The sequence below is a fragment of the Carlito syrichta genome, unplaced genomic scaffold (genome assembly GCF_000164805.1).
Source record: "Carlito syrichta isolate Samal-C Ts95f unplaced genomic scaffold, Tarsius_syrichta-2.0.1 Scaffold305630, whole genome shotgun sequence".
Taxonomy (NCBI): Eukaryota; Metazoa; Chordata; class Mammalia; order Primates; family Tarsiidae; genus Carlito; species Carlito syrichta.
Genome location: NW_007249726.1, coordinates 321,894 through 336,863, shown reverse-complemented (window position 1 = coordinate 336,863; position 14,970 = coordinate 321,894). Strand labels below are relative to the sequence as shown.

Here is a 14,970-nt window from a genome sequence, read left to right as displayed (position 1 = left end):
AGAGAAAATGATGGCAGGAGTCTCCTCACTAGCAGTGGGACTCAGTTTTAGGTTTCCTCACTGGGCCTTCTCCATGGTTTCTGCTGCTAGTGTCCAGCCTGTTGCCTCAGGTGGTAGGTGGGCCAGTTGCCAGGTGCTGAGGAGCAGCTGATTTCTACTGTCTCCTCCAAAAATACCCTCAAGAACAGCAGATGTTCCTGCATGCCAGAGACTCTGATATCAGGGCAGTGGTGGTTTGCAGTCACCTCCAGAGGAGAGATCTGGGTGCTTGAACCTGAGTTTCACTTCTGACAGACTTTCACTCACCCACTGGCACACACCCATTCATGCAGACAGTCTTTATGGGCACTCACTTTTGCAGAGACTCTCACACTCTGACCAGTTCCATCGTCATCTTGTCTGACTCTGCCTACTTAATTTCTTCCTAGCGGATACTGGAAGTCCTGGAAATAACTCCTCTCTTTCTTATTTATTCTTGCAGATCTTCTACTTTTAAAATCACTTCATTTTTAATTCACAGAAACTTTCTTAACTTCGATGTTCAACCTCACTAATTCTTCCTTCAGATATATTGAAAATTTTATTCAGGATAATAGTTTACTTAAAAATTTACAACTGCAATTATATGATCTATAATTGGTTTGTTCTCATAATATTTGTTCATTCTTCAATAAAAATTACCTCTTCTTCACATGCTAGCAGTCTAATATAGTGGCAAAACATATTGTTTCTCTGCCAGGTTCTAACACTCACTCAATGTGTCATCTTAGAAAAGTTACTTAATCTTTTTCTCAAAATGAAAATTGCAGTTTTTGTGGGGATAGAAACGTTACAAAAGTATATAAAGTGCTTAGGACAGTGCTAGGCATTTTTTTTTTTTTTTGAGTTGGAGTCTCACTCTGTCACCCAGACTGGAGTGCAGTGGCCGCTCCCGGCCACCACAGCCTCGCCTGCTGGACTCTGGCAGTCCTTCCGCCTCAGCCTTCCAAGTAGCCGGAATTACAGGCATGCACTACCATGCCCGGCTGATTTTTTGATTTATTGTAGAGATGAGGTCTCGCTGCCCAGGCGGGTCTTGAACCCGCGGGCTCAGGCAATCCACTCACCTCAGCCTCCCAAAGGCGCGGGATTACAGGCTGAGCCACTGAGCCCGGCTAGTGCTAGGCATTTTATAAGCACTCAAGAGTTGGAAAATTATAGAAATATTTTTCTATTACACCCAATTGCTAATTCTTGAGTGTAATACCAATTAATTTTTTTAAGGATATTAAACATACTTCTATAAAAGTATTGTTTTACTCACATACTTTTTGATTTACTCAGGAGAAATTTAATAAATTACTCCTTTCATTTGTTGAATTTGTTACCTTTCTTTCTTGATGTAGACATACCTCTGAAGTTAAATAGTTTTTTTGTGTATATGTTCTCCCCATTGTAGTTGAGATTCCGTCAGATATTTTCCTGCCTCTATTTTGTGTTCAATGCATTGGATCAATGCTGATAAAGTATTAGATCAGCTTATATTAGTCTTAGGGGAATAATGGGATAAAGTTTGCTTCTGCTCCGGGCTATTAGCAGATAGCCCTCTGAGTCTGTGTACTTCTTGTACTTCTCAGCATTTCCAGTGATAAGCAGCGCTGTTCAGTTTCTCAGGCTCTGTTCACAGACTCTGTTCTAGCTTAAAATTGGAGCTCACTTTTGAAATTGATTTGTCTTGAGAAGAAATTGTGAATTTGCTAAGATAGATGTCTGTCTGCATTTGTGGACATAGTCCAATTATTACCTCTGTAGAATTTCATAGAGTCATTTTCTGTTTCTGGATGTACCACATTAGTGTATTAGTTCTCTTGTCCCTGGAGGTGTGGAATTCCTCACAGGCGTCTTGTCTCTTAGGTCTGTTTATATGTTGAGATATGTTCAGTGACTCTAAGTATATATGTCTCTTTCTCTCTATATATAAATTTGTTACTGGTTCATTATATATGGTATGAAATTTAAGCCTACAGCTATGTCTCAATCATCTTAACTAAAGAAATGCATTTTTTTTCTAAACAGAAAGTTAGTATGGTAGTAGTAAGATTAAAATTATATTCTTTTGAATGTAATCTTCATTTTATTTCTAAAAGTTATCCCCACATATTAAATTTACCACAGTGTTCTTGATTTTGTTAAGATACTATAATATTATAATTTAGAGTAATAAATTCTAAAAAATATGTTCATGTTTAATGGACTGAGTGAATCTGTTTTATTAACTAGGGTGAAAAATAGTGTTTTATTTTATATATTTCTGATCTACTAAATTGTATTTCTTGATATGCTTTATTTTAGGTGATTTATGACATTACAATTGGTGGAAAACCATACACTCTGCATCTCAGAAAATAGTAAGACATGATTTTTTCCTTTAAGGAGAAGAGAAAGCTTTACACTTAGATTTTACAGGGTTAAAGTTTTTGTACAGTATTCAAATTCATAAATGTGTTATAATGTATTCTAAATTGAAAAGTTTTATCAATTCATTTTAAATTTAGAATTCATTAGATCATAAATAGTGGCTATATGAAGTTTTTGCATTTTAATTTTCCAACTTAATATTTTCAAATTAAACAACAAACTACATGTTTATCAATCTCCAGTAGAGTTTTAGCCATTGCATCCAATAATTGCAAATTGTCTCTTAAGTATGTCTGATGTGAAGTCAAACATAATTATATTTTAAGTAATTATTGGTGGGAAATTCATGGTGACACAATTTTTATGATGTTTTAATTATATATGTGTTGTTTGTAACAACTTTACTTAGTATACCTTACATATAAAATTCCCTGAAGTATGCAATTTAATAGTTATAATAACTTTATGCAGTATTGCAGCCATCAGGCACAAATCAATTTATACTTTCCTCACATAGGAGCTCATATATCATTTCAGAGTTAAACTCTTATTTTCATCCAGAATTCCAGGCAACAATCAATCTAATCTCTGTATCCTGATTTGCATTTTCTCAACATTTTATAAAAACAAAATCAAATAGCTTCTTCTGTGCCTACATTTTAAAATATATATGTTTATAATTGCCCCTTGTCTTCTTACATCTTTATAGTTGAACAAGACAGGAGAAAAATTTTGTCATTTAATTAATTTCTGCCCATTTAATTCAGATTTACTAACTTCATGCTTGCTTTTCATGTCTCTACATCTCCACTAAAAGTATTTTTTTGATAAGGCAATTAATTGACTTCATGTTTTTGAATGCCATCCTTGTCGTTTAGTCTTCATTTTGCTTAAACAATTGGCAACATTTGACATAGCTGATCATAAAATATTTTCTTCATTTGTGTTCCACCAGATACTACATACTCATGGTCATGATTTGATTGATTCTTTGACTCCTACTATTGTGATCTCTCTCTGCAGATTTCTCCTCATTTCTCCAGTCTTAGAATATTACATAATACTGTTTGGAATTTTTTTTTTTTTTTTTAGCTATATTCAGTCACGTGGTCATTTTATTCTTGTGGCCTTAAGTGCCATCTATGTGTTGATTATACCCAAATTTATCTCTCTAATGTATTCCTTGCCAATAAATACCATATTCAATTTATCTGATTACGAATTTGATAAACATTTACTATAAGTCTCATAGGTAACATCCAAAATTAACTTCTGACTTGTGGTCTTCTTCACAAGTTTATCTTTCTCACAATCATCTCAGTGAATGGCAACTCAATTAGCTTTCCAAAAGAAAAAGAGAAAGAGCACACATTAAAAAGTTGTAATCATACTTGACATCTTTATTTTCTCCCATATTAATATATTATTAAATCCCATGTATTCTCCTTTCAAAATATAACCAGAATTGGACCTCTGCCACTGCTATTGTCCTTGTTCAAACTACCATTTTGTCTTGCATTTATGACTGTAATAGCCTTCTAACTGGTCTCCCTGATTCTGCTTATTACTTGCAGATTATTTTCAACACAGCATTCAGTCTGATTCTATTAAAACTGGTCTAGTACTTTCTTTATCTGCTCAAATCCTCCAATGATTCCTCATTGTTGTGACACCAGATCTTATTACTGTCTCTATCACAACAAATTCCACTCCAGTCACATTGCCCCCTAGCATATTTCTGCCTCAGTGTCTTTGCACTTTGTACTAATTCTGTCTGGAATAAAATGTCTGTGAAAGTTCATGTGGCTTATTCTTTTTTTTGTTGTTGTTGAATTGGAGTCTCACTCTGTCACCCAGACTGGAGTGCAGTGGCCGCTCCGGGCCACTGCAGCCTTGCCCTGCTGGGCTCCAGTGATCCTTCCGCCTCAGCCTTCCAAGTAGCTGGAACTACAGGTGTGTGCTACCACGCCCGGCTGATTTTTTATTTATTGTAGAGATGAGGTCTCACCAAGTTGCCCAGGTGGGTTTCAAACTTGCTGGCTCAGGCAATCCACTCACCTCGGCCTCCCAAAGCGCTGGGATTACAGGCTGAGCCACCGAGCCTGGCCCCATGTGGCTTATTCTTAAGGTCTTTAAGCATCTATCCCACAAGCCTTTCTATACCATCCTATCTATATTTTGTAACCATCACCTCTCAGGTCTTAGATATTGTCACCTAATATGCAAGTAGAATGTGTACCTGTCATGAGGAATAGGGGTGATTGTCTATTGTTTGCTGAATACTAGCACCTATAAGAGAGTCTGTTGAATAGTAGACATTCAGTAAATATTTGTGGAATGACATCATGCACAGCCACACACACTAATATCTGATACAGACAGAAGTCCCAGAGTTTGAAACCTGAAATCCCTGATGCATCAATTCAATGAATTTCAACTGTTGTGCCTCACTAAAATTGCTCTAATTAAATAATGTTATTATATGAATGATACACACTTAAAATTTGTTTTATTATTTTAATGTCTATATTCATATTAAAATTATGACTCATTTTTCTTTTAGCTCATTCTTATCTCAGAACTTTTTGGTTTATACATATAATGAAACTGAGTCTTTTCATCCTGAGTCTTCATGTTTTAAGGTAATATCAGCTGTCTTAGATGTTCATTATTATATGTTTTAGAGTATTTCCCAATAGTTAAGATGCGCTTGTTTCATATCTACAGTTTAATTGGAATGTTTTATGCTACTGTTGTATGATTGACATAGAAATGACATGTGATAGGTATGAAACCCAATACAAGAGAACACTCATGGTCACCTCAGTGCTACAAAGTAAAGAAAATTGTCAAAAACTTGTTCCTGAAAATTTAATAGCTTCATATAATTCATAATCTTATTTTCATCAAATGTCTTAATGTCTTGAGCCTTCTGAAATGTTTGACAGTATTTTTATTCATAAATAATTTATATATTGTTCTTTATATACCACTTTTCAGATGCACTGTCATTACCAAGGACATGTTGCAGAATTTCCAGATTCATCTGTGACACTCAGTCTATGTTCTGGACTCAGGTAAGAGCATCTAATAGGATATCTATGCATGGAGAACTAAGGACATACTTTAGAATGAAACTTAGTGGCTAGCAGACAAAAATCCTGAAAGGTTTTAAGGGAAATTTAAGTATGAAAGGACTTATTCTATATCTATTAAAAATTTTTTTAATTTTTTAATTTTAAATTCATGGAATACAATTCAGGGTTAGGTATCCAAATGTTCATTATACAGGTACCCTAGTTGATGAGGTGTCCCCTCCCCCCCACCAGCAGTTTCTCACTACTTGCCAATCCCTTTATTATAGTATTATGATAGTTCAGGTCTGCTTATGAGTGTGGACATGTGATATTTGGTTCTTTGTTTCTGTGATAGATCACTAAATACTATAGTCTCTAAGTCCATCCAAGTTGTTGAGAAATTCATAATTTTGTCCTTCTTTATGGCTTTTGTAATATTTCATCATGTATATGACCACATTTTTTTTATCCAGTCGTCTTTCGATGGGCAGCACGGTTGGTTCCATGCTTTTCTTTTATGAATAATGCAGCCATAATCATGTGTGCAGGTATCCTTTTTATAGAGTGGTTTGAGTTCCTTCAGGTATATTCCCAGTAGGGGGATTATGGGGTCATATAGAAGGTCGATTTTTTTAGATTTTTTTAGGAATTACCACATTGCTTTCCACAGAGGTTGTACTGGTTTACACTCCCACCAGCAGTGAAGTGTTCCCTTTTTGCCACATTCTCAGTATCTGTTGTTTTTTGAGTTATGATGTTGGCCAATATGACTGGAGTTAGGTGCTATCTCAGTGTGTTTTTAATGTGCATTCCTTTTTTTTTTTTTTGAGTTAGAGTTTCACTCTGTTGCCCAGACTGGAGTGCAGTGGCCGCTCCCAGCCACTGCAGCCTCGACCTGCTGGGTTCCAGCGATCCTTCCGCTTCAGCCTTCCAAGTAGCCAGAACTACAGGTGCACGCTATTACAGCTGGCTAATTTTTTGATTTATTGTAGAGATGAGGTCTCGCCAAGTTGTCCAGGTGGGTCTCGAACCCATGGGCTCAGGCAACCCACTCACCTTAGCCTCCCAAAGTACGGGATTACAGACTGAGCCACTGAGCCCAGTTAATGTGCATTTCTTTGATGACTAATGAGGCTGAACATTTTTTCATGTATCTGTTGGCTGCTCATATGCCTTCTTTTGAGAAGTGTCTATTCATCTTTTGCCCACTTTGTAATGGGGCAGTTTGTTTTTTTCTTTTCAGCATATTTCAGTTCCTTGTAGATCCTAGATGTTAGGCCTTTGTCGGATATACAGTTGGCAAATATTTTTTCACAGCCTGTAGGCTGTCTCCCCACTCTCTCAGTGGTTTCTTTGACTTTGCAGAATCTTGTCAGTTTTCAGGGGAAATGGGTTTGAATTTCTGTCTGTTTAGCAGTATGTTGGCTGTGGGGTTTTTTTAGATGGCTCTTACTATTTTGAGGTATGTTCCATCTATGCCTAGATGTTCAAGGGTTTTTATCAAGAAGGGATGTTAGATTTTATCAAAAGCTTTTTCCATGTCTAATGATATAATCATGTGGTTTTTGTCTTTACATCTGTTGATGTATTTAATTATGTTTATGGTCTTGCAGGTGTTGAACCAGCCCTTCATCCCAGGGATGAAGCCTACTTGGACATGGTGGATGATTTTTGAGATGTGTTGCTGGATTCAGTTTGTTAGAAACTTGTTGAGAATTTTAGCATCTATGTTCATTAAGGATATTGAACTGTAGTTCAGATTCTTTGTTGGATCTTTACCAGGTTTGGGTATCCATGTGATATTAGCTTCATAAAATGATTTGGAGAGAGTTCCATCTTTCTCGATTGCCTGGAATACTTTCAGTAGAATTGGTATCAGTTCCTCCTTATATGTTTTGTAAAATTCTGCTGGAAAGCCATCTGGTCCAGGCCTTTTCTTGTAGGTAGTTTTCTTATGACATTGTTGATTTCCTGGGTTGTTATTGGTCTATTTAGTGTCTCAATGTCTTCTTGTTTCAACCTGAGGAGGTTATGTGATGTCAGAAAGTCCTTAATTTCATTCAGGTTTTCAAGCTTGTTTCCATACAGGTGCAAGTAGTAATCTCTGATAAACTTTTGTATTTCTTTGAGGTCTGTTGTGAGTTCATCTTTTACATTTGTGATTGTGTTTCTTTGAACTTTTTCTCTCTGTTTCTTAGTCAGTCTAGCTTGGATCCATCAATCTTGCTTATCCTTTCAAAAAATCAGCTTTTGCTTTCATTTATTCTTTTGTACTTTATTTTTGTCTTCTATATCCAGAATTTGGGCTTTTATTTTGGTGTCTAGATTCTACTGCTGAAGTTAGGGTTTTTGTGGTCTTGCTTTTCTAGCTTCCTTAGGTGACTTTTTAGGCTGTTAACTTGTGATCTTTACATTTTCTTCATGTGTGTTCATAAGGATATAAATTCCCCTCTTAGACTTGCTTTCAAGGTTTGGCAAAGATTTTGGTAAGATGTTTCTTCATTTTCATTTGTTTCTGGGTACCATTTAATCCTGTTTTGATTTCTGTGTTGACCCAGGAGTTGTTCAGCATCATGCAGGTTAGTGTCCATGTCTTTGAAGATTTGGGGGGAACTTTGTTGGTGTTGAAATTTATTTTTATTCCACTATGGTCTGAGAAAGTGCATGGCAGAATTTTAATCTTATGGAATTTGTTTATGTTTGATTTATGGCCTAGGATGTGGACAATCTTAGAGTAAGTTTCACGTGGTGATGAGTAGAATGTATATTCCGTGGTTGCTGGGTGGAGCGTTCTCTAAGTCCTTTGGTCAAGCATCACTCACGTTGAGGTTCCCAATCTCCTTATTGAATTTTTTTCTTGATGATCTGTTTAGGGTTATTAGTGAGGTGTTTTAATCCTCACTTATGATAGTGTTAGAGTCAATATCTTTTTTTTAGTTTACCTAGAAGCTGCTTTAGGAAAGTTGGTGCTCCTATGTTGGGTGTATACATGTTTAGGATGGATATTTCTCGTTGATGGATTGAACCTTTTATCATTATGTAGTGACCTTCCATATCTTTTCAAATTTTAATAGCTTAAATGGTATTTTGTCTCATATTAAGATTGTGACTCCTACTTTCTTTTGTGTTCCGTTCACCTGAAATTTTGTTTCACATCCTCTTACTTTGAGTCTATGAGTGTTCTTTCTGGTGAGATGAGTCTCTGGAGACAATATATTGTTGCCTCATAATATTCTATTCAATTTGCCATTCTTTGTCTTTTCAGTGGTGCATTTAGTCCTTTCTCATTCAGGCTAATTATTGAGATGTGAGAGTTTATCAATGTCATGAGGTTCTTATAGAGTTTTCTTTTGCTGCTGTTTATTTGTTTGTTGTCTTTCCTTTGAGTTTTGGGTTTATTGATGTTTGTTTTCAATCTTTTTCCTGCATTCTTAGGAAAGGCATTGTGTGCTTTTCCCCCTTTTTTCTGTGTTTAATACTTCCTTAAGTATTTCTTTTAGAGCTGGTCTGGAGGCAGTGTAAACTCTTAGGGATTGAATGTCTGGGAAGGATTTTAATTCTCCATTGCTGATGAAACTTAGCTTGGCTGGGTAGAAAATTCTTGGTTGAAAAGTTTACCTTTGAGAACTTTGAAGATTGGGCTCCAAGCTCTCCCAGCCTGAAGTGTTTCTGTTGATAAGTCTGATACTGTTCTATTTGGTCTTTCCCAGTAGGTAGTCTGACCATTCTCTCTTGTTGCCTTTATGTTTTTTTTTTTCTTTTGTACCTACTTTGTGCAGGCAAAATTACTATGTGTCTAAGAGTTGCTCTTCTCATTGGTTGTCTTGCTGGTGTTCTCTGAACCTCTTGTGTTTGAATGGTCATGACACTGATGAGATGAGGGAATTTTCCTAGGTTCTTTTATGGAATGTTTGTTCCAGGGTGGTGTCTCTCTCTCTCTCTCTCTCTCTCTCTCTCGCTCTCTCTCTCTCTGCCTCAGGGATTCCAGTTAATCTTAGGTTCAACCTCTTGAAATAATCACTCATCTCTTAGAGGCTTTGTTCTGTCTTTTAAAGCCTCTTTTCTATGTTTTTAACAGTTTGGATTAGTTCCATGCTTTGGTCCTCAAGCTCTGATATTCTTTCTTCTGCTTAGTTAATTCTGCTTTTCATACTTATCAGTTTGTTATTTATTTCACTCACTGTATTCTTTATTGCTATTATCTCAGTTATTAACTCCTTCATTCTTTACTTTTATCTCTCCTCATTTCTATTGACTCTCTCTTAATACCTTAATATCTGGGTTTGTGATATGAGACCAGATATTCTGGGGGCACTTCATTGTTTGAGTTCCAAAGTCTATATTCTCAGTGGTTGACCTACCAAGGATCTGTGTGAAACTCATATTCTTCATTTGGTTTTTCTTCATTTGTGTAGGCTCTTCCCTCCCCTTTTCTTATCTCTTCTTTAATATTGCTGTTTAGTGATGGGGAGATAGCTTTTACTTCTGCTTGCTTAATCTCCTATTCTTCCTTATGTCGATCCTCTGGTTTTGTTCAATTCTGAAGCTGGACTGGTTATTGGAACCTGTGCTTTGTGCAGTTTTGAGATTTAATTAAGGGAAGAGTTTTGATTCAGTAGCTATCTGCAGATCCCAGTATCTGCTGACAGGTGTGTGTGCCCCCTGGAACCCACTTTTCACTGCCTTGCAATCTGTACATGCAGTGGGGATGTCTGTTTGCCTCCTGAAAGCTAAATGAGGTAAGAAAATAGAAAAGAATGGGAAAAGGGTGGAGCAAGATTAAAGGAAGGTGGAGAGAGAGAAGAAGAGGGAAAACAGAGAGGCATACCAATTGGAGAATAAACAGAGAAACAAGCAAAGACAGAAAAGACAAAAACATGCAATCATGCAAACAAACAACCCTCCCCCACCCCCATTGGTGTACTCTCCTTCAAAATTACCCATAAAGAAACAGAAAATCTAAAAAAATTTAGAATAACAGAAACATAGTACAAAAATGTAAACAATAACAGAGAGAAGAGAGAAGAAAAAAACTAAAACAAAAAACAAACAAGAAGAAAGCAAAAACGCTCTCTTCATGGCCATTTCTGTAGGTTGGGACTCTGGTCTCCAGTCCCTCCCTTCTGCTCTTAGCACATGCTGATAGGGTTGCTCTCCCCATGGGTTAGAGTCTCCACAACTACTGTGGGAGGAGGATGGATTGGATCTGGACTCACCCTACTCACTGATGCTGCTGTCAAGTCTTCCACTCAGATGTGACGTGTCTGTGCCTATTCCGGCTTGGGGGAAGGGCATCTATCTCTCAGAATCCAAGGAAAGGATAGCCTCTGGGTCCCAAGATGAAGGTTGAACAGAGTTGGGTGGGGCAATGAAGGTCTCTGCCTGGTCTTATGACTGAGAAGATGGCATCCGTTGGTGTCTCCTCACCAGCATTAGAACTTTATTCCAGATTTCCATGACCTGCCTTTCCCATGGTTCCTCCTGCTAATGCCTGGTCAGCTGCTGCAGGTGATGGTGTGAACTGGGTGCCAGGTGGTGAGGGGTGGCTATTCTCTCATGCCTCCTCTCAAGAGAGCCCAGAAAATGGCATGCAATCCTTTGTGCCTGGGTCTCCAATCTCAGGGCAGTGGTGGGTTGCAATCACCTCCAGAAGGTAGCCTTGAGTGCATGAACCTGAGTCTTCCATCAGACAGACTTTCACTCACGCAGAGGGTCTTTATGGACATTCACTTTTCCGGAGACTCTCACAGTCCGACCTGTCCCATTACCATCTTGCTCCTTGATCTCTATTGATATTAATACCTGGACCTAAGTGCCCATTGACATGAAATAAATTCAGGGAATCCTGAGTGGAGACATTTCCAGGATACTGTGCAGAAAGGAATAGTTTCATGAAAAGAAACTTTAGAATATCCCCTTCAGTATAGATATTGCATTTTCTATCCACTATCTGAAATAGTCTGAAAAATGAAATTAATCACTTATTTAAATATAATAGGCATATGTTATATACTCTTAGCTTTGTAACCTACATAAAACCACTAATTAATAAGATCTCTCAGGGATAAAGGACAGGGATAAGTGATTTTTGTCATTGATCCTGGGAGACTTATAATATGTTTGTTTTACAAAGAAGTGTCCAGAGCAGAGAAAAAAATACTTACTTTAACTTCCTTTTGGTTTTAGCTATCTGATTTCCAGAATTTATTCATGTCAACTCAGAAAAACTAACATTCTCTAAATATGTTTTTTATAGATATTAACCTCTTTAGGTATAACCGCTCCACACATGCTTTTCTTTATTCTAACATCAATAAGAAGAAGAATTTTATTCCTAAAATTCTCGATTAACATCTTGGTTCCTGGCAAATTTGACCTTAAGTAATATATATTGAATGAATATGATTGCTGTTCAAAAATTACAAAATACTCATCACTGCACTTATTTCCTTAAAATGTTTACAAACTAAGATAGATATAGAGTCTTTTGCTAATGAGGGATGGCAAAAAGTAAAAAAAGGAAAAGAAAGGAGGCTTAAAACATGTTCTTCAGGGCCAGGTGCAGTGACCCTGTAATCCTAGCACTTTGAGAGGCCAAGGTGAGAGGACTGCCTGAGTCCAGGGGTTTGAGACCAGCCTGGGTGACTTGGCGAGACCTTGTCTCTACAATATATAAAAAAATTGGGCCGGGCTTGGTGGCCCAGTCTAAAATCCCAGCACTTTGGGAGGCCGAGGTTAGTGAATTGAGGGAGCCCGCAATTTCGAGACCCGCCCCGGGCAACTTGACGTGACCTTGTCTCTACAATAAATCAAAACTTAGCTGGGCGTGGTAGCATGTGCCTGTAGTACCGGCTACTTGGAAGGCTGAGGTGGAAGGATCGCCGAAGCCCAGCAGGTTGAGGCTGCAGTGGCTGGAAGCGTGCCACTGCACTCCAGCCTGGGCCATAGAGTGAGACTCCAACTCAAAAAAAAAAAAAAAAAAGTCAGGTGTGGTGGTACGTGCCTATGGTTCAGCTATTTAGAAGACTAAGGCAGAAGGATCACTGGAGCCCAGCAAGTTGAGGTTGTGGTGACCATGAATGTGGTACTGCACTCCTCTCAGCCCGCGTAACAAGAGTGAGACTCTAACTCAGAAAAAATTACAAAACAAACAAACAAAAAACATCCATGTTCTTCAGTATGACTTCTTGTTTCTCACAACACTTCAGTTTATAACTTTGATGGGAGCATTTGTAGAATTTCTTATAACTTTTTTGCTTTTTGAATTTTCAGGGGATTTCTTCAGTTTGAAAATATCAGCTATAGAATCCAACCACTTGAAACTTCAGCAAGGTTTGAGCACATAATTTACCAAGTGAAAAGTAATAATGCAAATGTATCAAAGTTAACAGAAAATTACAGCAATATTTGGCAGAATGGCCAGCCCTATAAAGTTCATTTAAGTTCACAGGTAACTATCATGAGTCTGATGTTATGATTTGCTAGAATATTATCTCTGTAGATTTTTTTCAATCATGAAAATAATCTAGTTAACTGTTGACTAAGACTATTCAATTCTGCATATTGTTATATTACTTTAAATAAAGCATCTAAGGTTCATCTAAAATAGCTGAAATTGTATATAATAATATATTTCAACTGTGTCATTTTATGATGCGTTGTGCAACATTTATGTTCTGTATTTTTTCAAACAAAATACATATCATGGAAAAAGTTTAGAAATGCAGAAAGGACAGAGTCACTGTTATTGTCAGTACACTGTTAAAATTATTTTTAATGTTTTGATATATAGTTTTACATACAATTTATACATTAATTTATGGGTAGACTGGATATAGAATTATTGCTTGGCAGCTTCATTCAACACTTTGAATATTTCAGTCCACTACTATCTGGCCTCTGTTGTTTCTGACAAAATATCTTCTGTTATTCTTATTGAATATTGTACATAACTCGGAGTTGTTTCTCTGTTGTTCCTTTCAAGATTCTTTCTTTGTCTTTGCCTTATGACAGTTTGCTTATATGTTTGTGAGTAATCTCTTTGTATTTTTCCTACTTGGAGTTCATAACACTTTGGAGTTTAGAACTAGTGTGTTTTGAAACCAAATTTGAAAAGATTTGGGTCATTACATTTAAAAGTATTCTTTCTGTCCTTGCATCTCCTTTCTCTTTTTCTGGTACTCTTATTATGTATATGTTGATATGAGTGATATTGTCTCACAGATTTTGTAGGTTCTGTTCACTTTTCTCCATTTTTTTCTTTTGCTTCCTAGAGTATATAAGCTCAATTGATCTATCATCAAGTTCACTGATTCTTTCTTCTCTCTGCTCAAATCTGTTTTTTGTTTGTTTGTTTTTCTAATGATTATTTAATTCATTGTGTTTTTCAAATCCAAAATTTCTACTTTTTTCATTTTATCCCTTTATCGGTATTCTTTATCCAGTGAGACATAATTATATTATTTCCCATTAGTTGTTTAAAGATGGTTTCCTTAAGCTCTTTGAAATTATTTTAAAGAACGAATTTAAAGTATTTTTCTTCTTTTTCTTTTCTTTTTTTTTTTTAGTTTAGCATCTAATTTTCATCAAAGACAGGTCTCTTAATGGTTTCTTTATTAAGCATAGGCCATATTCTTTTGGATCTTTGCATGTCTCCGTTTTGTTGAAAATTGCAATTAGGCATTTCAAATAACATCATGTGGCAATTCTGGAAATCTGGTTTTACCCATCTTTCGAGGGTTTTCCTTATTGTTATTTTGTTATAATTGTTCTGTGAATTTTTTTGAACTGGATCTCTAAAGTCTTCATTGTGTGTAGCTATTGAAGTCTTTGTTCTTCTTGAAGCATGGGTCTCTCTGCATGATGGATCATTTTTTTCATTACTCAGTCATGTATAAAAGCCAACTCTGCCTTTCATTTCACTTCCTGATTGCATAGAGCCTTAAGATCAGTTGGAGTTGAGAATTTAAAGCGTTTTCAGGTCTTTCTTAAGCATGCACACAGCCTTAGTCATGTGTTCATCTCTACACCTATGTGACCTTCTAGATTTCCAGAAATTTGTCTTTGTTTTTCAAAGCCTCATATAAACATCTGTTCTTTAGCTTTTCTTTTAATCTTTGTGGTTAGTTTATTGCCTGCCCCACTGTTATTCATAGTTATTTCCTACATGTAAAGTTAAAACACTTGACCATAACTCAAAAAAAGCTTTTGGGAAAAAGGCTTTTCATACTAGGTGAGGACTGATTTCAGTTAAATACAGACAAGCTCGAAGTGGGTCTTCTAGGAAGCACATGACAATTATTTGGGAATGAAGTTTATAAGATATTCCAGCTCCATTCTGTTATTTCAGTGGTTTCCAGTCTACTAGTATTCATTACAAATATAGGCTAATAGTTTTCAACTCTGGGGCAAATTCAAATTCTGCACAAATTGCTATTTTTACCAAGATCTGCAATTTTTCTTGAATAAATCTTTCACAGAATTCTTCAAGGTTTTT

At 36.5% G+C, this 14,970-nt stretch overlaps 1 protein-coding gene across 1 annotated transcript in view; it reads left to right on the top strand.

Annotated features, from left to right (window-relative positions):
- The window catches only part of ADAM18 (ADAM metallopeptidase domain 18), a 40,082-nt gene extending 27,131 nt beyond the window's left edge, over positions 1–12,951 (top strand). Inside the window, exons 3-6 of the mRNA XM_008061854.1 lie at positions 2,332–2,387; positions 4,961–5,039; positions 5,398–5,474; positions 12,747–12,951. Coding sequence (XP_008060045.1) covers positions 2,332–2,387; positions 4,961–5,039; positions 5,398–5,474; positions 12,747–12,951 — 417 coding nt within the window. The remainder of the gene's footprint in view (positions 1–2,331; positions 2,388–4,960; positions 5,040–5,397; positions 5,475–12,746) is intronic.
- The last annotated feature ends 2,019 nt before the right edge of the window (positions 12,952–14,970 follow it).